At 38.2% G+C, this 27,832-nt stretch overlaps 1 protein-coding gene across 8 annotated transcripts in view; it reads left to right on the top strand.

Annotated features, from left to right (window-relative positions):
• pard3ab (par-3 family cell polarity regulator alpha, b) overlaps window positions 1-27,832 on the top strand; it is a 261,995-nt gene that overhangs the window by 29,117 nt on the left and 205,046 nt on the right. For all 8 annotated transcript variants that reach the window (XM_044134498.1, XM_044134495.1, XM_044134493.1 and 5 more), the window contains exon 2: window positions 14,649-14,750. In XM_044134498.1, the coding sequence (XP_043990433.1) occupies window positions 14,649-14,750 (102 nt within the window). The remainder of the gene's footprint in view (window positions 1-14,648; window positions 14,751-27,832) is intronic.

Here is a 27,832-nt window from a genome sequence, read left to right as displayed (position 1 = left end):
GCTTTGGTATTGGGATAATTTCTTTCTCGGTTCAGGCTGTGTGGTTTCTTGTTGCCCCACTGTCTATAACCAGAGCTGCTCCTTGAAATCTGAGCCGCACTGTCACTGAAGTTAGAAACCAGGTTATTGTGTTGCAGCATGTGTCCCCTCCCTGGTTTCGTCTAAAAGTCAGACTCCAATGCATGCGTTCAACTAAACTATTGTGCAGAAGAAAGAAAAGCAACATTTCACTCACATGGGTGAACAATTATTCATGATATATGAGGCTCGGCTGTAAATGTTGAGGTTTCCCTGATGAAAAAAACAATGCATACAGACCCTTTGAACTACAACCTCAAACCTAAATGTTTTTTTTATTGTGGTTTCATGTACCAAACCAACTCAAATAAGCCTGTGATTGTGAAGTGGAAAGAGAACAATTTCTAAAAGTCCAGCTTAATTTAACCTCAGTATAAATCTAGTTGTTCGGTGAAGACGTCAGAGGATTGTTCGACAACTCTGGTTAACCAGCAGCAACACAAAGAAGTCAAGGAGGAAGTTGTGCAGAAGAGTAACGCAGGGAAAAAAAAATCTACCAACTCATGGATATTCACTGAGCTGAATCCTAAAATGACTGCAGTCGTCTGGTGGATCAGAACTGGACAAGAAGCTGAGTACAGACAGCTGCCTTGTGTCAATAATCTCATCCTGAATGTGACCAAAACACAGGAGATAACTGAAGATTTGAAGAGAAACAGAGTAAAGGTCGAACACCATTTCCTTCATGGGAGGAGAAGCAGATGTGGAGGATTATGAATACCTCTGTTCACCTAAACAACAGACAGTTTTAGAAATGTTCCTTAAATAAAATAATGAGAACAAGACAGATTTTACATGAGTCAAAAAACATTGAATAATCAAACATTACACCAATGAATCCTGGCCCTAAGAGTTGGACAAAAAGAAGAAACTACAGGGTCGAAGTCTTTCTGGTTTTAGCTGCTGAAAAGCCGATCGCTGATCTGACAGCATGTCCATCTGATGAGCTTTAAAAGTCATATACAGTTGAATATCATCTGCATAAAAGTGATGCAAGAAGTGACATTAAAGATTAAATACTGGCAGCTAAAGGGAGCATGTTAAAAACAAACAATAATGGATCCAGAACCAATCCTGGTGGAATCCTGAAGGTTTTATAAGCGATCTTTGATCTCAACTTGTTTGAAAACATCTTCCTATAAAAATATGAAAATCTGTCGATGGCAGAACCGGAGATTCCAGATAAAACCCTCAGGACGGCTGCAACTAGCAATTATTTTAGTTATCAATTAATTTATCAATTAGTCTGACAATTAATTGGATTTAAAAAAGGCAGATTCTACAGATTTTTCATTCGACAGCTTAAACATTTTTGATGCAATATTTTAAGTACTTTAAGATACCAGTAAACAAATACTTTAAAATAAAAAATAAAAAAACATTTTATTGAATAAAGTGCAATATTGTTGCATTCCTATAGTAATACCTGCACTGAGTGAAGCTAAAACTATTCTAGTTTTGGCTAAAACGTACAGACAAAATAGTTTTTATCTTAAATGTAAACTGTATTTTTTTTGTACAGTTTTGGCTTAATCACTGCTCTGAATATGTTGTATTTTTCAAATAGCTTTTTTTTTGTCTGTAAACTGCAGTTAACGATTAATCTATAACTAAATTTGTTGATGATTATTTCAATAAACAATTAATCATTATTAATCGTTTCATTTGAATCTTTTTGACTGACTTGGACATGGATTTGTGTTTCAGTTGTGGTTTGTTTCTCCTTGGAGGAATCAGCGGTTAAATACTATGGAACGTTTTTAATTCAAAGGGTTTCAGTGAATTAAAACAACCAGGTCTGAGTGAAGCTGTAAGAAGTGACATCACTCTGAGAGGATTCGGTGTCTCTGCTGAACTTCAGGTTCCTGGCTCCTGATGCCTGCGAGTCGCTCTGATTTTATCTCCTGTTGCGGCTCTATTTTTTAATAATTGCAGGTTTGTTAAGTTTTTATTCCACACTGGTGAGGAAAACAAGAACAATGGGATCTCCCTCTTATTTTTTTTAACTCCTCCTGTGGTTTGCAGCAGCATCTGTGGGTGTATGACTAAAAAAAACACATTTGACCTCATCATTTAGTCTGTAAAACTGGTGAAACTGTCTTTCTGCTCTGTTTATTTTGCCGTAGTTAAAAGTGAGGCTAATTTGGAATTGTAAACCTTTGCTGTTTTTATTTTCCCCTCGGTTTGACTCCTGTTTTCCATGAGGTTTGAGGATCAGGAGAGATTTTGTAGACTTGTCTGAGTGTAACTTTAGTCTTACATTTTCCTCCCCGTTTAGAAGAGACTGACAATTTCAGTGAGTGAAATCCTTGTGAAATATAAAAAAGTTTGTTTTAATTATTACTGCTAATGTTCCTTTAGGTCTAATGTAGTATTGAGTAGTTGAATTGACAAGAATCTCTAATATTTTAGTATTTTTAAAGTACCTGTCAGCTGGTTAGAACGGATGAATGATGTGCATTAACCTGATTATTTGTTGCTGGATTACCATTTAACCTGTGTGATTGAACCTACAACCCAAAGACCTAAATTAGCCTTTCTGTAATTTTTTTATTTACACTTTTAAGATTCAACTAAACGAATGTGAGTAAAAATTGATGAAGCTTAAAAGAAGCAGCACTTTTCAAGAAGCTTATTTTTGTTTTTATTGTCTCAAAATTAACTTAATACACTTTTAAAGGAATGGAAGTAAACTGGAAAAGGAGGATGGATTTTGACTTGATTGGCAAAATATGTCTATAAATATCAAATCATTTAATTTATTTATTTATCTATTCTTCACTAAAGTTGTTTCAGATTTATTCTGAATCACAAAAGAAAGAGTTCAAAGTTTTAACTGCTTTTTAAAAAAAAATAAAAAAAAATTGATTTTATGTTTTTTCAAAAGAAAGTTAGATATTAACTTCTGTAGTTTGCATTTAGTCTTAGACTGACTTTTATTGTCATTTTGTTTGCACAGGGGTGTATACAGAATGAAATTTGTAGTTTGGGGTTTGAATTATCCCAGTTTGCTTTAGCTCAATGAAGAGAATCACAGAAATAATTTAGATTTTTATTTACATTCCTCATCAGATAAATGCCTTCCCTGTTAAGAATTGCTTTAAAAAATTAACATTCTACATCGTATTTGTGTTGCTTTTAATTTCTGATTTGCTGTGAGTAAACATAATTGATTTAGCTGCTGTGAATTTGATTTATTTATTTGTTTTTTGGAACAAAGCAGAGTTACAGAGCTCCTTGGCATTGAGTAAAAACTAAAGACTAAGCAGGATGACAGCGGAGGAGCTTAATAAAAAATATCAGTGTGAGACTCATTGTTTATCTCCTTCTGCTGGTGTTGTATGAGGAAACATTCCCATTGATTTTTGCAGGACATGTTGGTTAAACAGCAACCTGTGTGAAGGTCAGTGTGGTGACCTTCACACAGGAGGAAGTAAATGAGGGTCTGTGTTGATCCTGATTGGTTTTTATTTTGAATCTCTTACCCAAGAATTTATAGAAAGTGTGCAATTCTCATTGGATTCAGCCATTGATATCTTTTTTATTGATGTTGTTTCTATGCTGCCAAACTCCATTATGAGTCAGTCTGTTCAACCCGATTCGATTCAAAAGCACTTTATTAATCCTAAAGGGAAATAAAATCTTTTAACTCACATTATCCAAGGTTCTTCAAAGAGTTAAAATTTCTTTTTTGTTGAAAGCTGCTTAAGCATTGCATTACAATTGAGTAGTAATGGAGCACCTGCAAACCTTTTTTATCCCTCATGTGGTTTAAAGTCGACTGCAGACTTTTGGGAAGGTTCATCTGCAGCTAATGGATGTTTATGTAGCAGAGAAATAAAACCAGCATCTGAAGCTGAAATCTGCAAAGTCTGAAAGGAAGATTTTGAAAAAGATTAATTCCTTCGTGATCTGTTGTTGCAAGACGAAGCATGAACTAATTATGACAGAACATAACTGGGAGATTTGGATGAACTTAGAGTAGCAAAAAATCATTTGATCACATGATAAATTAAAACAAGCTCTTTCCATTTGTATGATTTGTTTTTCTGTCTTTCTAGTTGAAACTGGATGACAAAAGTCTTCAGTCTGGAGATTTGGTCTCAGCTAGTTCTTTTGTGGAAGGACAGTTTTGTTTGAGAGTTTTCATAATTTATTTTAGTTGTTGTTTGCTTGTTTTGTTTATTTATTTTGGATATTTAAAATATCAGTTCAATGTTTTAGATTTAAAGCTCTTTGAGAATGTGTTCTTTTTTATATAATTTGAAAATGGTCTCAAAACAGTAATATCTTTCCTCGTGATAACTTCTGTTTATTATCCATCAAAACTTATCGTGACAGGCCGAACTGTGAGCCCCCGTGCTGCAATAAAACTTGAATTATAAAACGGTTTTGCCTTTTAGAGCAAAACCAAACCTAGCGATGTAAAAAAAGTTGCATAACAGTTCAGCGTTTAAAAGTTTCTGAAGGCCGTGTTCTTGCTAAGCGTCCCTGCAGACCAGCTTCATCCTCCGTCTCGTTCTGTTCTGTTCTGTTCTCTCAGGCTGCTCCACAGACGGAAAGCTGAACTCGCGATGCTTCTGTGTGACTCTTCATTATTCATAAAGTTAATCAGGCTGCAGGCTCTTATGCATTCTGCACAGGTTTCCATTTTAACTTCCTGTGTTTACATTCACTAACCCATCATGTGGATGTGAATCCCCCACGCTGCAACAAAAACCTTCTTGTTTAGAGTTTTAAAAGTTTAATGTGCTAAATAAAATGTCCTACCTGCCTCAGCTTAATGTCTACTTCTAAACGGCGTAATTTTGACTATTTCTGGAGCGCAATATGTTAACCTGTCAAGCTCTGGCCTGCTTGGATCAGATAAGAGTTTCTGTGAATGGTGACATTGTTCCTCGTTGCCATTAGGCTGTTTGCTTTTTGCCAGCAGTTTCTCTCCGGTTTCTGTGTCTGGTTCTGTTCTCCCTTCGCCTCGGTTACTTGGCGAAATGGGGTTCAGCGTCGGGGAAGGTAGACTGGTTCAATACGAGGACAAAAGAGTGAGTGATAGCGCTGCGACCTGAGGACATTGACCCTGATCCAACTCTCACAGTAGGAACAAGTTGGAGGAAATGAGTTAAACTGCACAACCGCAGAGTGGGCTTGTCTGACATGAAGATATTACTTCGTCTGATGTTGAGTTTATAAAAATAAATGAGAAATATCAGGAGGTGAATTAAAAAAAAGTTAATGTTTCCTTAGAGTTTTGACTGCGATTTCTCCTCTTTGACAAGTTGTTTGTGTTTTTCAGCTTTGTTTGAAACGTCCTTACTTCTCCTGTCACTCCTGACTGACTGTAAAGCAGATTGAATTTCAGAGTCCTTGAATCCCGCTCTGGCATGTAAATGGGGAGGAATGTTTGGAATATGGGCAGGAGAGATGCAGTTAGGATGGATATTCACATTCAGATAAAGCAAAAAGACATATTCTTTTTAAAAATTAACTTCATGTTAAAGCATTTGAAGGCTGTTTACAGGTTATGTCAGGTTTTCTGCAGACTTCTCCCCATGTGGATTCTCTTTCTACACAAATCGGATTTACAGCGACTATTGCAAACGTCCTCCTAACCTTTTAGATGTGAAACTTATTCCCTGTTGTGCAGTGACTTTGTTTCTGGCACCTCAGTTGTTACCCAGCAAACAAAGCACAGGCTTGTCTGGATGCGCAAATCTAATCTGCTATTTTATTATAATATGAACGTCTGTCATTTGTTGCACAGGTTTTGTAACACTTTAATTACATTTTGCAATTTCAAATTCTTTTCACTGGTGTGGTTCTATGACAGGATCTTTGACTAGGTTGTTCAAATCACAAGATCAGATAAGAGCTGATCTTGTGATTATATTTTATTAACCATTTAATAACTGTTTATATTTATATATATATATATATATTTTTTTTTATTTTATTTTATTTTATTTTTTACAGAATTTGAAGCTGAAACTGTCACTTGAGGAATTCTGGGTAAATCATTTTTGAAGACATAGAAGTGTTTTCATCTTAAATGTGAAATGTACATATTTTCTGTACAGTTTTGGCTTGGTTACAGCTTTGATTTGGGTTTTCCCAAACAAACTGATGTTTTTCAGATAGACAAACATCAGTTTTTCTATCTATTCTTCTGATAGAAGAAGCAAATGCTTTTGCTCTCTGCTTGTAAAACGTGAACATAAGATAGCTGCAGGTTTAAATGATAAAATAAATACATTGTTCCGTTGCCCCAGAAACCACTGCAGGCATCCAAATCCTCCGGTCTAATTGCAGATGCCTGTTGCAGATAGTCAGGGTGATGTAAGCTCCTCCACAGGTTGTGTGTGGACACACACCATCAGCACGCTCTGGTGCCAATAAGCCTGCTGTGTTCTCCTAATCCACAGCTTATTAGTGCTGCCTGCAGTGAGGATGCAGCATCCATTGTCCCCGATTGCATCAGGTTGTGTTTTTTTTTAATCACCATGAGATAAGTGTCATGTTGTTTTATATCTCATTGTCTTTAATTGTGTTCTTCCCAGTTTCTCCTTCTGGTTGGGTTTAAACCAAATCCCTCCCTGCTCTAAAACCCTTAATCTACAATTACTTAATTATTCCCTCAGATCTTCTGTGTCCCCAGAGTCGCTTTTCAGCTCCGTCTTTCTAAATGTGGAGGGAGGAAGGGAAGAAAGCTGCAGCAAAATGCATCTTTCAAGCGATTCATTTCACTGGGGAACGCGTTGAAACGGTGTCACGCTCAACTGCTTGAGTTAAAAGTAGATCAGATCTGCATTAAAGCTGCACTGATGCTTCACAACATGCATGTAAGCGAGTCAAAACTCCCCAGCAAAGAAAAAGAGAAAATAAGTCACAATATTGTATGGATGAAACATTTGCAGCTATCACCTGAGGCTTTTTAACCCGTCATGACAAATGATGGAGATTATAACAAAAACAAAGCAATCTGCCAAGAACGCCGGCCGTCTGCAGCTTTTCACACAGCGCTCGTGTTTATGGTTCATCCTGCAAGGCTCGATCTGACAGAATCGTCTCCCTGCTTTAAGGTAGATGTTATAACTTTGACTGATTGGGGAACAGGTTTTGCTTTGGTGCAAGTGGAGCCAAAACTTTGCTTGAGGCAGGCTGAAAATTCAGCTGCAAGTTAAATAAATAATGTAACGGAAAAAATTTGCACAATCATGTGCATTCATCAGTAAACTTCAACCCATATTTGCCCATAAATAATAAATGTGTTTTGGCCTTTTGCTGAATAGCAACAGATGGTATCACAGCAATAAGATTAAATGAAATGGGAGTTGATTAAGATCCTATGTTGACCCCAACAACCAAGGTCAGGCACTGACTCACTGACTGCCATTATGTTCTTTATTATTCATGGATCCACTTCATGGGTCAGTTTCATGTTATTCTAATCAAGCTTTTGTCTCCTTTCCTGATAAGAACTGATGTAATCTGGGTTTCCATTATTCTACAGTTGTCATTCTGAGTTGTGGGATGTTAAATGTTATAACGAAGCGCACGCCACAGATCAGATTAGCTGAACAGCTTTTCAAAACTTGTGACTTTTAAATAAACAATATTTCACACACTGTCCTAGGTGTTTGGTCTATATTAATATTCAAACTTCTGACGATGCTGTCATTTTTGTCTTTATCATAATAAACAACAACACAAAATATTCTAATTAGGTCTGTCGCAATTTCTGGGATATAAATTGTCCCCGAAGTTGTTGCAATAAATAATTTTGTTGATTTGAGACAATTTTTAAGTAATATAACGACATATTAACATAAGAAGTAAGTAAGTTAAAGGAGAACATTTTGTAAAAAACTGTATTTCTAAAATAATAATTAGCTGCAGATTTAAACTGTAGATCTTTATCTACTGGCAGTAAGTTGAATTATCTGCTGTATAAGGACATATTCTAGAGGAAGAGACGTGTCTTTAATGGCTGTTTTTTTATATTAAAACTGAACTAAATCAAAAATATTAAAATAAGATCTTGTCAGATTAATGCATTTACTAGCAGAGCAAGTTGTCGATTTGAAACCCCAGAAAATGTAAGATGTGGTGCGTTACACAGCGGATGTAAAACCACAGATGAGATTTTCAGCTCTGCGAGAATGTCAGATTTGTTTGTTTGTTTGATAGTTATGTCAAAAGGACAATTTCCAAAAACAGTGGGAAATGTTTCAGAAGCGCCGTTCCACAGACGAGATGAAGAAAGTATTTTTGGTAAAATTAGAGAAGCTTTTAATGTTAAAAATTTAGATCCTCTCTAAAGACCTCCAAGGGCAAAACACACTCTGTATGATCTTCTTAAGAGAATATCAGCACTTTTCCCTCATCTGTTTGAACAGGATTGCTTCTCGTAGCTTCACTTCTTTTTCTCTCCCTGTTGTTGGTTTTGTACTTCCTCTGAATTGTTCTGTTCACCCTGGTTTGCTGCCACTGGTGCCCTCTCTGCCGCCTCATCCTCCTCCGCCATTCTCAAAGCCCTCGCCCTCGCCTCCGCGTCTCCGTCCTCCGCCTCAGTGTTTTCACTGGAAGACGACGATGTGAACATTTCCTCAAACAGATCATCAATCAGGCCTGAAAGCTCCTGTAAAATGTCATCTTCCTCGCTGCCAGAGCTCAGATCTTCGTCTGGTGAAGTGGTCTCTAGAAACAGTTCAAGCACCTCTGAAACCAGGCTGTAAGTGACTTGTCGTTCTGCATCTTCATTCGCGTGCTGTGAACAAAGATTCAGTACAATTTTATTAGCATATTTTTTTAATGTTGCATTAAAAACAAATCTGCTAGGTGAAGCTACAGTAGAGAATAATCTGTTTTTGGTAGGTCCTCCTATATTTTCTGAATTTTGGGAGTTCGGTGATCAGCCGATACTTCCATGTGAATCTGTTCTTTTCTGCCTCAACAAGAGTCTAATGATCAAATGCTGTCCTTTCATTGTGAGAGAAGTTTGACCGATGCATCCACTCAACAGGTCTTGTCTGCATATTCACAATTAACAACAATCCCCCCCCACTCTGTTACCAACTCAGAGACTTTCTTGGTATAGACATGTTGCATCTGAAAATTTCGTCCACGCGCACAACACTGGCGGGCGAAATGATGATTCTTTTGCTGCGGTAGAACAATTCAGGTAACAAAATGAAACCTGGACATGTTGGTGTAATTAATTTAGTGCAGTGCATCCGCAGCAAACTGAAAAATAACAGATAAACTGTTTAAGAACAACTCAAAACCACTTTTGAGTGTTTTTCTTCTCGCTCGCTCTATGTCGACTACGATACGCGCGCAGACCGGTTGCCATAGCAACAGACTGACAGCAGCTCCACTAGTGTATCAGGATTCCACACGCAAGATCCACGCCAACTTTTCCCACATGAAGAACAGAAGATTCAGTCGGTTTACGCTACCATGCTTTCAGGTGATCGTCTGAGCACAGCAGAGGTTGATTAACTAATTTAATCTTCTGATAACATGTCAGTTGGTGTGAGGGTCGCCTTTTGTTTTGTAACTGAACCAAAAGACACCAAATTCCACAAAACATCTACGTGTCAAAGTCAAGCTAGCATGACTGACCTACTTCTCTCACCCTCTCGTTTTTATTTTGATAAAACCTTTTATCTATTTGTCGTAGTGTTGACAATTATTAACAAAGCACTGCCTCCGTTTTTCTTTTATATATCTCACGTACATTTAAGATTTAGCATCATATGTTGAAACTTGACTAAAACCAGTGCTAGTTATTGTCAGTGATCAATGTTTTGCAGCAGGGAACTGTGGGTGGAACTTTGCACACGTGACATCAAGAACAATTTAGCTACATTTCAGAGCACAAACATCAGTTTCTGCCATTATCAAGCATTTTGAAGATCAGTAATCCATAATCGACCGTAAAACTGTTGATTATGGATCTCCCCCTATTTTCTGCCTTACCTCGTTGTCGATTATTTGGTTGTTTGTGTAAATGCCCTGGAATGAGGTGAGATTGTTGAAGAGGCTGTTGGGATCCTCCTCATGGTCTTCAGGGTTCTGGCTCTGCTGAACCTCGTTGTCGCTTTCACCCGACTCCACGTCTGGGACCTGGTCCTCCAGAGACATTTCACTCTTTGTTTACTCACAGCAGCGTAGCGGGTGTTAACAGACCCTTTCAGGTTCTGAAAGTGGCCAGAATGGGTCACAAGTGTTGTTGCCACGTTTGTGCTGTGTTTACAGTGCCGGGAAACGGTGTTGTGCTTCAAATCAGGAGTTCTTCTTCAGTTCTGTTCTGTTCTGTTGGGCTTACTGAGGTGTTTTGGTTTAAAAAGTCTGATGCAAAGTAGGTTTCTATGAAGTTCCCACTGATGCTTTAAATCCTAGACAAAGTGTAATGTTGTCATATCCAAAATTATTAAATAATATTATGTGTTTAGTCTAGAGCTGAAACGATTAATCAAATATTTTGATTAATCGATTTTTGAAATAATCAACTATTTTAGTAATCTATTAATCTTTAACTGGAGTAATACAAACTCTTAAAGGTCATTTGCTGAAAGAATAGGAGAGCAGTAATGACCAAAAAATCTATAAATTTAACATTTCAGATTAAAAAAATCGTCTTTATTAGTAAATTTGTTCGAACCAGAACTTCTGAAGTGGGGGTTTTAGCTTCACCTGGTTCAGATTCTGTAAAATAAAAGTAATCCCCTGTCAGACACCTTTTGGTATCCAATTACTAATCAATTAATCTTCAAAAATAATCAACAGATAAAGACATTATTTAATTAGCTGCAGGTGTGTCCTTTGCTGCAAATGTTCACTAAATTGTTTTTTCATTTTATGCAATAAAATGTTTTTTATTCAAAAAAGTAATTGCTTGTTTGTCTTTCTAATATTGTGTAAAAAAAAAAAAAAGCTTAAGTGGTTAAATACAAAATCCAACTAATTGATTAATCCATGGAAAAAATTATTATTAAAACAATTGTTAAGTTGCAACCCTACTGTAGGTTTGAATACATATATGAACGTTAAGTAGACCAGAGATCCTCCAAAAGCAGCAAGTTGACTGCAGTGCAGTGCATTCTGGGTAAATACAACCAAACAAATGCAATAGCCTGGTAGACATTTCTACAACCTCTAAAATCTAACTACTCAATCTTGGTTTACATTTTGTGAGGAGGGAAGTTGCGCTCAGTGACTTTTTGAGAGGCTTTCATGTAATTTCTTCAGCAGTCCTTGGTGCAGCGCCCCCACAGGCGAGGAGGGGAACAGGTTGCACAAAGCGTTTTGATTTGACACAACAAACAATTCAAACCGAATCTATCAGGCTGCCAGGTGTGAAAACACTCCTAAAATAATTAATCAGAGTTTAGTGATGGCCATTCAAAAACCTCAAAGTTATTACCTTCAGGTTTCCTAAATGTAACTCATTTAGGAATATTATTAGGGTCATTTATAGAAATCCCAGTTGTTCCACAGCTTTAGCTTCCTGGCTGATATTCTATATTATATTTCCACATAATCTTCTTTCTTCATGATTCATACATTTAATATTCATCTTATTGTGAGTCATATTTCGCTCCTCTTTGATGTTTCCTGCTTCTGTTGCTAATACTTCCATTTTTACGACAACACAAAATTATATTTTGTTATTGGAATGACTTGTTTTCAGTCTGCACTCTTCAGCTATAATGAGCTCACTATTATTTCCTGAATTTTCATTACTGTACAGTAGACTTTACATTTTAATCAGAAGTTAGCGCTCTGCATGGTCTCTTTTTTTTTTTGCACAGCGAGCTCTGCAGGCCGGCTCGTCTGCCTTAAATCAGAATTTGGGTTTCCGCCGACTGTCCCAGCGCCTGCCTTTGGCCTCCTTCCAGGTCTGCTGTCGGACAGATGAGCGCTACAATAGGCGACGGCTCTTGTGATCCAGATCTGTCCTTTGTTGTTTAATGTCCCCTTCAGACGAGAGCTGTGTGTAAATCTCTATTAGTTACCAAATGGAACAGGTGATAGTGAGATTGTGGGTATGTGACGTGTGTTATTTCCATGCTGACCCACGTCAGTAGAAACTCTGTTTTGTAGGTGTGACTGGTTTTTCTGTCTCTGTCAGGCTTTTTGACTTGTTTACTATGTGTCCTCTGTTTGCAGTTGGTCATGGGGAATTTGATGTGAGCTATTTTTGCACGATGAACTTGGCCTTGCAGAATCACGCACACACACACGCACACACATGCGTATTTACTCACTGTTTGATGTGGCCCTGTAAACAGAATAAACTTCACATAAGAGTCGCACAACGTGGGAAGAGAATTCAATCTTTAGTTGGTTGAAACCAAAACAACAACAATAGGATTCTTGGTATAGAACATGTTTGCAGCTCTGAATGTTTTGATGTTCAAGCTCACTCCTGGAGAGCAAAGATCTTGCAACCTTTAGATGCATCCCTTCTCCAACCAGTGTTGCCAGATTGGGCGAGTTTCTCCACAATTGAGCTGCTTTTGGAGAGGTTTGAAAAAAGGGCGGGTTGTTAAAATCTGGGCTGCTTTACACAACATTTGGTGGGTTTTTAGGAAGTGTTGATAGGAAAATTCAACTCGAATGCTGTTTCCTTGTAGTCGTTTTATCTACAGCGTATTAGGGTTACTGCAGGGAGAAATTCTGCATGAAAGAAACTCAGAACTTTAGATTCATCTCAGAAATTTTTAGGAAAAACTTAGAAATTTATGAGTTTTGAAAGTTTAAATTGTTTGACTTTTGCACAACGCAGTCGTAAGAATCCGTTGAACGTGACATCATCATTGATTAATAGTCACTGGTTAATAAAGTGTCACTATGTTCCTCTGTGTTCAGGTCGAGCCCTGTATTTGGGCTGGAAACTATCAGTCAGATTTGGCAACCCTGTCTCCAACACACACCTGAACCACATGAATGTCTCGTTACCAAGTCTCTGCAGAACTGGGTGAGCTGCTGATGAGGGAACTCAGGTGCGATGGAGAAATGATTCCTTAAAAGGTTGCAAAATGGTATCGGGGATCGGGTTACTCTGATTTAAAGTAAACTTTATGGCAGATTTCGCTTTACTGTGTTCCAGATGCATAAAAGGTCTTCTCTTCCTGTTTGAACTGTGACTCCTTTGAAATGTTTTGCTTTGAGACTAAATTCACACAGCAGACAAATTTGTCCCATGTCCGACTTTTTCAAGGCAGTTTGGACAACATGATTCTGATCTTTTCTGATTTGTTGTACAAAATCAAATACGTATACTCAGTTTTCAAAGCATCTGCAGTCTGAAAGGGCATGTGTTATTTTATTCTATTTTTATGCATAATTATGTGGTAAATACAGACATAAACAATGGTTGAAGCATCGTTACTAGTTGCGCTTTGTTTCACTTTTTGTTTCACTAAAAATTGTGGAGCGCCCCCTGTTGGTCAGGCCCCCTTGGAGTTGTCATAACTCTCCCCTGTGTGCACTCAAACCTCAAACACTTCATGGAGGGGCGCAGGGTGCACACTGTGCATTGGAACAGGTGCTGTTTATCTGTGCTACCCGTACATCCGTCCTACCTTGTGGTAATGCGCATGCGCACATCGATGCTATGCCACATACTGCTTACTCAGCCCACATGCTGCATGCTCTGTAGCCGAACACCAATGAACTTAACACACAAGCTAACCAGGGCGAGATCTTGTTTGTTCTCATGAGTGATTACACAAAGGTATACATTTTGCATATCAAAACCCTTGGATAAACATTCTTTATTGTGCAATCATTGTAAATCCTTTAAACACCTTCTTTAAGTCTACTATTTATTGATAATTTCTGCCTGAGATGCATATCTGAAGTTCTTCCTGCCGCCTTCAATATATTGACAACAAAGATCTTTATTTCTGGTCTTGTTGCGTTTCTAAATGTCAAAACATTGGCTGTGGAAATCTGTGTGCAGTAGCTGTGAGTGGATTCCCGTCAAGCTCTGATGATTATTGAGGCCTCAGTGAACATCTGGGGACGATGAATGTCATGTTTAAGTACATATTCCCTGATAAACTCTGTATTTCAGTCACCATGATATTTTTAGAGGATAATTAAGCTCTTGTACCAGTTGCACTTTCATCCATCAGTCCATCCTGTTAGGTTTGTTCCCGTTTGAAGACGTTCACCTGCTTGTGTCAGAAGTTTTTAAAGTTTAAGATGTTCCTGACCTGACTGGAAATGTTATTTTATTTCATATTTGAACGGATGAGGTTCATTCACGGTTCTGTTATTCATCCATCTGTCCATCCATCCAGTCAGTCTGTCCCTCGGTTAGTTTTTCCATCATTTGTCCCTCCGTCCATCAGTTTTTGTCCATTGTATGAAAAAGATAAAAATATCCAAGGGAGAGAGAACTCAATTTGGTTTGCAAATTGAGTTTTGGAGGGCATAAACTATTTAAATGGAAAAATGTGTAGGAACCTTTTTTTGGTTTCAGCTTTAAATAAATTAATATAAATGTTAATTATTGGGTTTGTTCATCACTTTTTGTTTCTTGTCTTTGTTTTTAACAGGATGCAAACTACTGGCTGCAGGTCCACCGGCTGGAGCACGGCGACGGCGGGATCCTGGACCTGGACGACGTGCTTTGTGACGTGGCTGACGACAAAGACAGAGTGAGTTGTGGCTGGATAACCTGACGGTTTTTATACACTTGTGCCTCTTCTTGTCTGAGCTGGAGCACTAGCGCCATTGTTTACATTGATCAATTAAACGGTTAAGGTTTGTAAATTCAGATCTTTACCCTCTGTGATCCTGACAATGTTTCTCCCCGGCAAAGTTTGGCTTCTCTGTTCCTCTCATCATCTTTGGAAGTGCTCAAAGTGTGAACCTGACATCAGAGAAGCTAACTGATTTATCGCTCAGAGGTCACAGGGTCAAATTCTGTTATCTGAAAAAAACCCGTAGACGGCGGCTGAAAGCAGAAGCTGTTGTAACATGGGGTCAGAGGTTAGATTTGCTGAGATATTTATTTGCTTTTCTTTGTTTTTGTAATGCAAACCGAACATTGAAACGGTGTTGGTGTGATTTTCTGTGATGGTTTACTGAACATGCTGAAGGCTTGAGGATCAAAGGATTTATTTTAAGATTTTTCTTTGTTGTTACGATTGTAACTCATATCAGTTATCTAAAGTACTCAGTTTGTTTATAATATGCATATATCTGCAATAGAACGTACAAAAAAGAACTGAGAGCCAGCTGATATTCAAAAGATTTATCACATTCACAGACCTGCATTGTTCCTAGCATCACTCTTTGAGGGGTTGGTGAGTGATTTGGTTTTCTGTAACGTCTAAATGTTTGTATTATTTTCATCCAGCACTGAAATGATCAGAAACACAGAATAATCTGATCTCCCTTTACAAGAAAATACATACAAAGTAAAGAAAATTATGAAAATCACACAAACAACCAAAAAAAACAACAAAAAACCCCCAGCAGAACTGTGTGAAATCAAGCTAACGTTGCATGACACAAGAACTTGTATTAGTTTACTGTATTTAAATATGATTTACTTTCTTATCCAATATTCCAGACAATAACCCACAATGAAATAAAAAACATATCCGCTCAAACAGACACAAATGTATACGTTATGAAATGTGAGTTAACCAATAAAATGTTTTCTGGACCCAGAGTGTTGCACATCTTATCTCCAGCTAACCCAGCGCAGCGTTTCACCTCCTCCTGCATGCATCACTTTATATGGCTGCGCTGCGTGAGGTGCATTCAAGTGCAATGGGAAATACTCACTGCTCAGTTCAAGCAGGTACTAATAAAAATAGAACAAATTTACATGACAAGTAATAAGTGATTTGGTGAAATTCAGCACCACTAATTATACGATTTAGGTGAATATATGTAAAATATTTGGGCCTGCTGGATTAATTTTGGCCATGTTAGAGTCCAGATTGATGCCCTGCAGGAGTGAATATGAACTGTATTTATTTTGACGTCAGCCTCCAAGCATCCTCGTCCCTCCATTGATCCGGGCTGACGTAGATCTGGAGCCAGATAAGACAGAGAGGAGCAACATAAAACATGCATGAGGGCGTTTGCCCCTCCGAACATGACTGGTGGTCTCCTGGCAGCTGGGACTCGCTCGGCTCTGATATTCCTCTGGAGCTTTTTAAAGGCTGGAAGGAATGTCTGGCTCTTCACACTGGGACTCATTTATAAGCTCACGCTGGAATCTTCAGAGTATAATATCCAGAAGCTTTCTGGTGCTTTCGCTGTGTGATTGAGGCCACTGCAGCCCAGTCATGTCTTAAATTATCAGCTTTTATACGGATTCAGAAAGTGTGATGTCTGCCAGGAAAAGCGGCAGCTCGTCCTCAGACTTGTTGATTATTTTCCCATATGCCCTTCTTCCCTCATTCACTCTTTCCTTCTCTTTCCATCTTCTTTTTATAAAATGAGACCAGTTTCTTTTTTATTGATAAATCAGCTTATCGCTGATCTTTATTAGCTCTGCTCTCTGAGAATTTAATGGAAAATACTTCATTTATCTTGGCTGCCAGTTTGAGAATGAATGTTTCTTTATTGTTCAAACTGGAAAACAATCAGTTCAGTTTTAGTTGAACTGGTAGAACTCTGTTCCCAGTATCTGTCCTGCTGATAATCTCTGAACTCTGATGCTTTTCAGTATTTGGTCGATATTTAAAATGTTAAGCTGAAAAAAGTCACATGACTGTGTTGCAGTTTTTGTGTTCAGATGTTTATTTAAGGTAAAGACAGAAATTATACTGTCTGGAAAAAACTGAAAAAGTAAATCTGAGTTTAGAAAATGTCTGTGTTTTCTTTTTCTATTCCTTATCCGTTGTCTAAAACTTTCTTCTTCTCATTCTTGTATTTCTTCCTCTTAACTTTCTGTCTTACAACCTTCATCCCTTCTTCCTTTTTACTGAGGTTCCTAGTGCTTTCTCTTTTTTTAGTCTTTTCCTTTACTTCCTTCCTTTTCTCCTTCCTCACTACTTTCTCTTTCCTTCCTTGCTTCCTTCCTACAGGCTCTATCTTTGTAGGCTGAGCTCTGCAGCAATTTCTTTTAGTTGCATTTTGTCTTTAATTGTTCTTTCTTTTCTCAAAACGACTCCGGTCTGGAAGACTCTGGGATTTTTTTTCCGTTAAAATGTCTTTTGAACTAAGAAGCAAAGTCACATCTGGACCTAGGAACAAAAAAAAAAGAAAAAAAAAAAAAAAAAAGTTCAGTATGAGTTGCTTTGCAGCAGGATTGCTCACACTGTCCACAAATTACACTGAGATCCTTTGACAGAAACTGGAGCTGCCCAGCCCTGCGTGATGGAAACACCACATTTCTGTGTTTATGTGTCGACCATGGAGGGTTTTAGGATCTCTGCTTGCGTTATTCTTAAAAATAATTAGGTTTTCTTATTTTAATAATCCCACACAGACATTCTAGCTGAAACTCTGCAACCAGTTTTCTGCAGATTTTGAGTTTTTATTACGAAGGCTACCTCAGATTGTTGATTTTTGTGTTTGTTGCTGATCCAAGCCCTTTCTTGGTATGAGCTGAATATAGAGCAGCCTGCCTGTGCTTCAGACAGGCGGAGCGACGGTCGGGACGGGGCCAGCAGGTTAAATAAACCCAGAGGAGTTTCCCAAAGCGGCCGCTTCGATGCTCCGTTTACCCCGTCAGCAGAGGAGCCGGCTGCCAGGCGCGCTTCATGCTCCGTTTTAAACTCTGTCTCTGAATAAACGGACTGACTTCAAGGTGCTGAAGTGATAAAATAATGAGTCTGGTATTTAGAGGGTGTAATAATTGAGAACATATGGATGAAAGAAAGACTAACTCACCACAAAAGAAGAGTTTCTCTACAGTTATTGACCTGGTGTTTGTTTCTGTATTGATTTTTCTAAGTGCTTAGACGATAAAATGCAGTGAAAATAAATCCCACCGGGCCTCCTGAGCTGGAGGTGCTGACTGGGTATTCTTCTGAATAAATACTTAAGGACGACCTATTATGCTTCCTTGAAGGATAATAGGTTCTATGGGCGAAGCAGAACATGTTTGTTAAATTTTTTGCACAAAATCATTCATTGATGATGATATTTTAGTCTGATCAGTTCTGTATTTTTAGCTGTTTTAGGGATCTTGTCTCTTAAATCCAAATAAGCTGCTGCTGGTCACAACTCTCCAAATCAACGTTTACACTCACAATGAAACAGATGCCCAATTATACAGCTGTACATCTTTGAAAAGCATTAGTAGGGCCTCATGTACATCCAACAAGAATGCAGCAAGTCGTTTCTGGATAGTAAGTCGACAACAAAAACACTTGTCTTTTCCAGCAGCCATTGTAAAGCAGTAAAACCGAGCAGGCTGTTGTTGCTAGGTAACGGGCAGCGCCTGCTAATTTATGACGTTACATTCCGTAGGTTTTTTTGAAAGGACTCATTTTCCGGACACCAAAAAACATTAACTTGTACATAGATCTCACAAGTCTGAACCGGGAGTGCCACTGAACTGCCATCTTGGTAGGTAATCGCAGCCAAAGCACAGATGAACCAGGGCTTGGAGACCAATAAAGATGGACTACTCAAAAACTGTAATCAAGTAGTAGTTGTACTATAAACAACTTATAAACAACATAATGTACTTATGTTGTTTATAAGTCAGATATGAATGAAGTGAGAGCTAGCTCTAAGTTTGTGGCTTGTTTATTGTTGTCATAGCAACTCCCTAGCAACTGTCATAATAATTAGTTTCGGATACCTACCAAGATGGCTGTCCCTGAAGTGATGTCACATGAGAACTATGTATTGCTACAAAATGACTGGATGTTTTTTAATTTTTTAAAACGTTTGGTCTGTTTTTAGACACAGTAGAAACCCAAATGGAAGTAGAAAGACATAGAAAATCTGAATTTTGCACAACATGTTCCCATTAAATACTCATATTTTGGACAGTCTGGATGATAGTTGGCACCTTTTCATATAAACTCGGTAGTTTTGCTGTTTTGGTGCCTGATTCCTCGCTGTTGCTTGGTAAAACTGACTGAAGCGTTGTCTGTCACGTCACCTGAAAGCCATCTATGGAGATGGAGACCATAGATAAAGCTGCTGTGACGGGACTGCGGCCTGGGCCGGTGCCTCAGTGGAGCTGCTCCAACAACAGCATTGCTGGGATGGATGAGAGGTCAGCCAGAGTATGTGTGGTGGGTTAAAGAGTCAATCAGAACAGCCTCTCCTGTTTGGAAGACATTGCTGGGGTCCAGGTTGACTCTCTGCTGCGATGATGGAACAGTTTCCACGTGGTTTCCGGTTTGCAAACAGAAATAAGTATCATTTCCTGAGTATTTTTGCTTACCAGGAAATTCCTCCAAGTCATCCCAGTGAATAAAAGGTGAATAATGCAGGGTGTGCTTCATGATAAAACTCCCAAAGCCTGATGACTTCCTGTCTTATCTTTCCCCGTACCGCTGTGAGTTGAACGTCTCCATTTCATCCAGTCGACCCCTCCTCCAGTCTCACTCCAGAGGCAGGGCGGCTGATGACCTCATTCCTTCCACACTGGCCCTCCTCTTCTTCCTCGTCCTCTCTTTCCCCTCCTAATCAGAACCGGATGGTTTTTATACCAGATTCAACTGGATGAAACAGATGTTTTAGGAGGTGCCTCATTAAGGGGACCAATCCTGACCAAACCAGGTGAAAATTAGTTGAAAATTAAAATTTTGCAATGGGGCTGAAACGATTAATCGAATTAATCATGATAAATCAATTATTAATCAAATAGTTTAGTAATTAATCATTAATAGGAACATTCAAACTCAGGAGTAGTTGCTGAAAAAAACAACATATTCAGAGTAGTAATTAAGCCAAACTTTATAAGATATTTATATGTTTTATATATATTTTATCTGTTACTATAAAGCAGGTAAAAACACCTTAGTCTGTAAATATGTTTTAGCCAAAATAATTTTAGCTTCACCTGGTTCAGATTTACTCAACAAATGCTGTGTTGTTACATTTTAGGCAATAAAATGTTTATTTTCTTAATTTAAAAAGAAATTAAATTGTTTGATTATTTACATCCTTTAACACATTTGCCATATTGTATAAAACCTCTTAAGTGGTTAATAATGAAAAATCTGTAGAATCTGTAAAAAAATAATAAAATTAATCAGAATAATCGATTAACCAACAACTAAAACAAAAGTAGTTATTTTCCAGCATTTCCTTTAAAACAGACACTGAACACAACTTCCTTCTTCACAAAATAGAAACAAAACTTGAGCAGCATTAGATTTGAGTGCTTGTAAGATTTTACTCCAGTGTTTGTTTTGGTTGCATTTACCCAGCATGCCCTGCACTGTAGTCCATTTCCTGCTTTTGGTTTGCCACTGTGAACACAGCCTTGAATTGAATAACTCAGCAGCATGATCAGAAAGGCAGACAAATGTTTTAAGAAGGTGAACAGAAAAAGCTGGAGAGGCCATTAACATGTGTGTTTGTAGTGCAGGGAGTGTTTCATATTTGCAAAAATACTTTATCGATTCCAAAGGGCCGTTAAATTATTTTTGTTCTGGTAGTGTGTTCTCTGTCCACTATGGGTGGTTTCAGAGAACAGAGGCCTTTCTGACATTCTTGTTTTTCTCCCCATTTGTAAAACAAGTATTTGTCATCTTGACTGAAGAAAAACCTGATGGGTGCTTTAAAACGTGATGCAGAGGAAGTCCATCTGTCAGCAAAGCTTGCACCACTTCATCTTATCTGAAGGACCTTTTAACCAAGCAGAAACCGCCTAAGCAGCTTCAGGTTACGGCTTGTCCTGTGTCTGTGTTCAGATTGATTTCATAATTGCCTCATGTCAATATATGGTTTAACATTTAACGTCTCGAAAAAAGCAGCCGCTAGTTTAAACACATGTAGCAAGAAATGCTTTGGGAGCTGCTGAAACCTGGAGATGTTTCTGCAGGTCGTGTTCAAACAGTGACTCTACTCACCCACCTGATGAATAACAGGTGCTTCCTCTGGTCTGAACTGCAACGGCCACAACATTTACCTAGAAAGTTAAGATGTTTTTATTCATAAAATGAAGCAGCAACTCCACTTATTATAATAAAACTAGACAGAAATGTATTTATATCAATGACCTGCACTCAGTTGGTGTTGAAGTGAACCTTTACTTCCACTTCAGCTGACAGGAAATAATTATTTTTAGTCCAACATTACATAAAACACAATAATGATAAAACCACTTAATCACAGTTTAACTTGTTTTCGTGTATTTTGCTGTTATCTCCAGAATGGCGCTGCTCCGTTTTGATTTGTTGCTTTGTAGACTTTTGTTTGTCCTTTTTGGAATTAATAATGTTCTTATGACACGGAGCAGCTCTTTAGCATCTCAAAACTCCAAATAATGCCTGAACTTTGACCCCAAATGAAAACAATGTAATTTTTGGTTTCAAAATTTAAGTGCATTATTTCTTCTTTTGTTTTTCTTAACTCCTACACTTTCGTTTTGTCATTTCTGTCACTTCCTGGAGTTTTTTGTGTGTTGGTTGTGATTGGTTGTTTCTCTTCCAAGAAATGCGCTGATTGGACGAAAACAGTCTGTTATTTGCTGGTGGTGCGGTTCATCTACATACTAGCATATTAATGACATATTTTGCATATGAAAGACATATGAAATGTTACTTTTTTCGGCCTTGTTGGAGTTCCACATGTGAAAAAGAAAAGATTGAGTGCAAGATGTAAAAAGTCAACACCTCAAATTATTTATTTACAAAAATATATGTGCTCACATCAGTTTTACTGGTGACAAAAAGACAATGTGAAACTGCATGAAAAGTGTGTGTGATAAAGTGCCCACAACCCCCACGGCTGCGACGGCCATGCAACCATCATAATGGGCAAGGATGGTATCCCCTACTCCAACGTCTCTCTGCTCTACTGCAGCTAACGTGGGTTAGCAGTGCCAGCCAACAACTGGTGGTGTCATCCAGGTCATGTTACTGTCAAACATCGTCTTTATTGATCAGATATTGAGTTGTTAGCAACAGTCTTCAGTCAGAGGATTCTTTAGATTTGCTGCAAGACTGACTGCTACCGGAGATCCTTCCTGCCATCCACAACGATGCTGATGAGTTACGACAGCACCTGATTTCCCGTTTGGATAAATAATATACCTTTTTCCTTTCTTTTTGTTTGATCAGGACATGATGCTCCAGAGGAGACTTTCTTGTGACAGGAGACATAAGGACTGTTTTATTGTTAATTGATGATTGATGACGACACAGCTTGGAGCATCCAAACCTAGTCGAGAAGAACAAGTGTGCATTTATTAATCCTCAGTCGGTGCTTTCATTTGGCGAGTTGTCTCTCTTAGTTGCGACTCATGTTTGACCAGAATCACTCTTTGTTTCATTTACTTTCCTTCAACAGAAGTGAGGATGTGGAGAGACCAATAGTATTTTCCAGGTTTTTACATAATTTGAACCAAACCTACAAAGTTTTACAGCAAATAATACGACTGAGACCTTAAATACATAAAATTGCACCTTTTATCAAGTCCAAGCTGCTTTGTGAAGTGATTACTCACAGACACTTGAGCAGCCTCAGCAATTTCGGCCTGGATAATTGTCACCCACACAGCCTGAGTCATGATTACGATGTTTGCCTGTGTGTGTCGTACATGCCTAAACTTTGCGCGAGCCAAGTCCCTCGGAATAATTGCAGGTTTTTATTTCAATTATCTTAACAAGTCTGCTTCCTTGTTGTTCCTGGATTGCTCCAGGGCTTCTTCTCCTAAAACTCCCATCCTGAATGGGTCAGAGAACCAACACGTTTTATCACCAGAACACATTATTCATCATTATTCATCAGCATTTGAAGGCTTTAAAAAACATTATATTTAGTGAGTGAACACATCTGCCTCTTAGTGATTAAAGTTAAAGGAATCTTGTATTTTTGTTGAATTGTTTGCATTGTCACAATATATGGTAATGTGGAGCGAAATCTCATTTGAGAAACTGAAGAGCAGATGTTGGGTTTTCTAGATGTGTGTGCTTTGTCTTCGTTATGCAGAGGAAGGTGTTAGGAGAAGACAAAGCCTTTGTATGTGGAGCCAACAGGACTGTCAGGATTACAACAGATTTCTGTGTGTGTGTTGGCTGTAATGGGATTAGGACTCCCCCTTCTATCCTCTGCCTATTCTTCTTCTCTTATCTTTTCTTCATCCGTCTTTTCTGCGCACCCTTCACCCCTCGTTTGATCAGATGTTTTGGCTCAGTCTCTAAAAAACATTTTTCTTACAAACATCTCCTCTGTAGTTTGTGGTTATTTTAGGCTTTTAATATGTGTAACAGTCCCAGGTTTGCAGCTTTGATTCAACCGTAGTCCTCTTGTTGTCCCTTGTTACTGTGATGCAGAAGGAAAGCTGATACAACAGCCTTGGTCTGCCCTCTAGTGGTGGCGTTCTGTAATTGCAGGAATCTTTTTGTGATTTAACCTTTTTCTTGCCACTTTATGGGCTTTAATGGATGTGGTGGTGCAGTTATTGTTAGTCACATTTAAGACACTAGGGGGAGCCAGAGGGCGATTTTATTTAAATCGAATAACTCAAGTTTGTTTGATTTTACTCTAAATTTCTGACTTTGTGGTTTATTAATGTCTGTGTTTATTAATTGACACAAATCAACCTACTCTATTTCTAATAATAATTCAACTTTCTGCCTTTTACTGGCTAAACTTGAACCAAAGATTCAGAACACTGTGGTTTTTAAGTTTAGCACAAACGTTAGAAAAGTTGTATTTTGCTTATTATTGTCTTGACTGAAACAAGCTGGTTTTTTTCCCCTGGAATGGTTCCATGTTTGTGGATTGAGCCACAGAGTTGGGGGCCAGGGTTACGACGATAAAATACCAGTTTATTATCTGATGTAATAAACTGCATAGGGTGAAAGTGTGGAGAAAGTACAAAGACTGGAGGAAGCCGTTAATTAGTGCACTGGTAGGGTACTACCAGGAAATCTAGACTGATTTAAAAAAAGAAGTAAAACTGATAAAATTAAAAAGTTGGGCTTTGAAAAGTAAAAAAAATTAAAAATAGATAAACTCTGAGAATCTGAACCTGGAGAACAAAACCAGACTGGGAATTTTGGAAATTTAAGACTAAGAAAGTAAAACTTTTGGGCAAATTGAACCCAGAAAACACCAGACTAAAGTCTTTGGACATTGAAAAGGGATAACTAGAAGAAATAAATCAGAAAATTTGACCCAGGAAAACAAAACCAGGTTGAGAACTCTGGACATTTCAGTCTGAAAAAATAAAATCTGGAGTGAGAAGTCTGGAAATTTGAACCTGGAAAACAAAGCCGGACCAATAACTCCAAGCATTTTGATTTGAAAAAGGAAGACCAGAGGTAAAACTTTAGAAATTTGAGTCTAGATTGGACTTAGGCTTGAAACATCTGGAGAAACACTTTATGTACAATAATCTGATTGTCTCTTAAATCTATTTAAATTTCTCTCATCAATGGGTGAAAACCTAAAGTTCTACAGTTTGCTTTGACCAAACCTACTTCATCTTTGTAGTTTCATTTTAAGAGAAAAAAACAAAACAAATAAAAAGCCAATATTATAAATGCCATAATGCAGGACCAGCCAGCTGTGGTGAGAACCGCCTGTTTGGGTTTGGTACTGATGCATTGTGGGTCTGCTTCGTCTCTTATTTAAGAGAGGCTGACATAGATGTTAAACAGACTGGATCTGCTGTCCCACAATTCAATTTACTGAGGTTTTCCTCATCGAAACTCTCCTGGATTCATCCTCCTCTTCCACCACCAGGGGGCAGTGTGGATCTGAGTTTAGAAACACTTGATGCTGAGAAGTTTGACGTGAATCTGCTGCTTAGAGGGGTCCAGAAGAGGAGGATGAGGAGGATGAAGCTGGACTCTTAATAAGGCTCCAAGGCCTTACATCATACCCCGCTGGGGGCTTTCTGTCTGCTGGGAATGTGTTTAACGTTCAGCTGCTTTTACAGTATCTGTGAGCATCAGCCTGACAGGAAGAAACTCATATTCTGTGTTACAGGCCAGTGGTGGGTGGGGGGCAGACGCAAGCAGAATGCATTAAAGAACTTTTATATGAGCAGTAAAATATAATTTACAGACATAAAACTTTAAAAGTTTTTATAGTTTGTTTATTATAAATTCCTCTGGAGGTTTTAATTCCTGTTTCAGGAAGTGACAAGGGAACAACCAGGAAGTGGATGGGTATTTTTTTTCTTTCTTTTTTTGTTCAGTGAACAAACAGGATGTTGTGCTGTAATCAGCGTAGTCACTTCCTCTAACTGTTGGTGCATGGAAATAAATCAAACTTGGAAAATAAACCATAATTTATTACTGTAATTTACGATAAGACAGACATTTACAGATAAAAAAAGCAAACTTTGTTTGATAATTTGTAATTTGGGGTTTTACAAATGATTAATTTCTAAACACGATGATAAAGACTGGCACCACAGTGTACTGTAGACGTTCTCTTAGCATTAGGTTTCAACTCTACTCGTCATAAACTCCCTGACCTCCACAAAAAAGATCCATTCTTATCGATCCGTCACTCCACCACATGATGTGACCACAGAAAATCTCACATTCTCACGTTTATCATTATTCTATAAAAAACCAATGCTATGGCTATCAGCTTTCTCCATTTCAATTTTTTTTATATAATGATAAAGTAAATTTACTTCTAAGCAGAGGTTAGTGACCACAGCTAAATCATCTCTTAAAAACATTTTTATCTGCCTATTTTAATAGTTTAAATACTTACATAAACCGTCTTATGCTAATATCCACTAATCGGCACCAATTAAAATAAGTGGCACTCCTGGATTGGCTGCTTTGCAAACACCAGCCGATAACGTGTAACTAGCATTGCACCTACGTGGTTTGGCTTTCTTGTTATGGAAGCACTGATGAGGTATAAATCACTTTCCAAACTGCAGTTTTATATGTGCAGTACGGAAAAATCCACAAACAGACAAATAATCTGGAATTATGTTCCATTGGAGAATCCAGAAATGGCTGAATCTGCAAATACTGAACTGTGATTAAGCAGTTATCACGGTGTCTGCTTCATTAGGTTTTTATGGAATGTTTTCAGTCAGAAGCTTCTTGAGTAACGCTGTAATACAGACTGCTACAGGATGTACTTTCTGGGCACAGCCATATAACCTCAGAACTTTTTAAAGAAACTTGGAAGATATTAGCAAATTTCACTTTGAAATGAAAACAGTCTTTTTAAATTTAAGTGAATTTAAAAGTTTGATACTATGCCGTGCATTTATTTTCATTTTTCCATTTCCATCATGATTTGCCAGTCATTATTCCACACCAGAGCATTATCATAAAAAATACACCAAAGTCCAAAAATCTTAGTTTTCTGCTTCTGTAAGAGCAAAAAACTGTGTTTAGTTTGAGCAGAACTGTCAGATGTGATGGACAGTCCTGATATCCTGCCATTCATTCATTCATGCATTCATTCATTGACTGGCTCTGACCCGTCGGGATAAGGCCGGCCACCTCTCTGCACTCAGCAGATGTTAAAGCCATTACCTCTAATCTGCAAGAGCCAAGTTGGTGCTGGCTGGCGCGCGGAAGTGTGTGAGTGTGTCTTCCTCTTCAGCTTTAAAATCTCAGGAGCCCTTCTCCTGTTTTTCAAATGAGCGGATTCTTGACTCGTGGCCAGTCGCTCCGCTTTCTGACTCTTTATCAGATCCCAACAAAACACCGAAGCCGAGCGGTGAGACATCCTGTTATCGGCTGATGCATGAAGTGACTTAAGAGCGAGGATGTGAGTTGTTTGGGAAAGAGGTGCTTCCGTTTAGAAAGTCAACTCCGGCCTTAAAGACGCAACACTGCGTTCACATAGCAGGCCTTCACGCTCAACTCCGACTTTGAGCTGAAATCTGATAGTTTTTGCGTAGTTGTTCATACTACTAATTAAACCCGACTGCTGTGAGACTTTGTGTGAACGGTTTACGTCCCCAAAAGCGACCCGCAGGCACAGAAGAAGAAGGATGTAGACGTCACACTGCAGCACTTATAGAGCTATTTATAATACTGATAGTAAATGGATTCATTTATGGATCGACTTTAAAGTTTATTTAGCAATGAGAGCAGACAGTATCGTTACAAAATCATATCAAACTAATAAAAAGAAAGCACAACTAATGGCCATGTGGACGGTTGACTACAACTTAACAACGTCTGTTTGGATGAGGAGTCGGAAACAAGTGTGGTGGGATTGTGATGCGATGCACTTCTGGGTTCCCGTTAACCGTAAAATTTCACAAACTGAATTGACAAAAGTAAGTTTTCTTAATCAAAATATGGCAATTTTGGAAAAAAAAAAAAAAACAGAAGTTCTTCATGAAAAAACCGTTGTTCTAGGATGAGCGGTGGTTTTTCAGCCGCATGGAAGTAGACGCATTTGACAAAACTGCAATGGAAACACTGTTTTCGCGTCACACAAGTCACATGATCAACAGCTGGGTGTTACTGCTGACAGAAACAACAAAGAAGACGACGGTATCATGAGGATGATGGTTTGTTTGTTTGTTATTTTTTTACAATGTGCTGCTGGCTGAACCAGGCCTTTCACAGCAGACACTCTTTGTGTCTCATTCGAACGTGTTGAATCTCTTCCGAAAAGTTGTAGACTGCAGTTTCCC

The sequence above is a fragment of the Gambusia affinis genome, linkage group LG12, assembly GCF_019740435.1.
Source record: "Gambusia affinis linkage group LG12, SWU_Gaff_1.0, whole genome shotgun sequence".
NCBI lineage: Eukaryota > Metazoa > Chordata > Actinopteri > Cyprinodontiformes > Poeciliidae > Gambusia > Gambusia affinis.
This window is presented reverse-complemented; position numbering and strand designations above follow the sequence as displayed.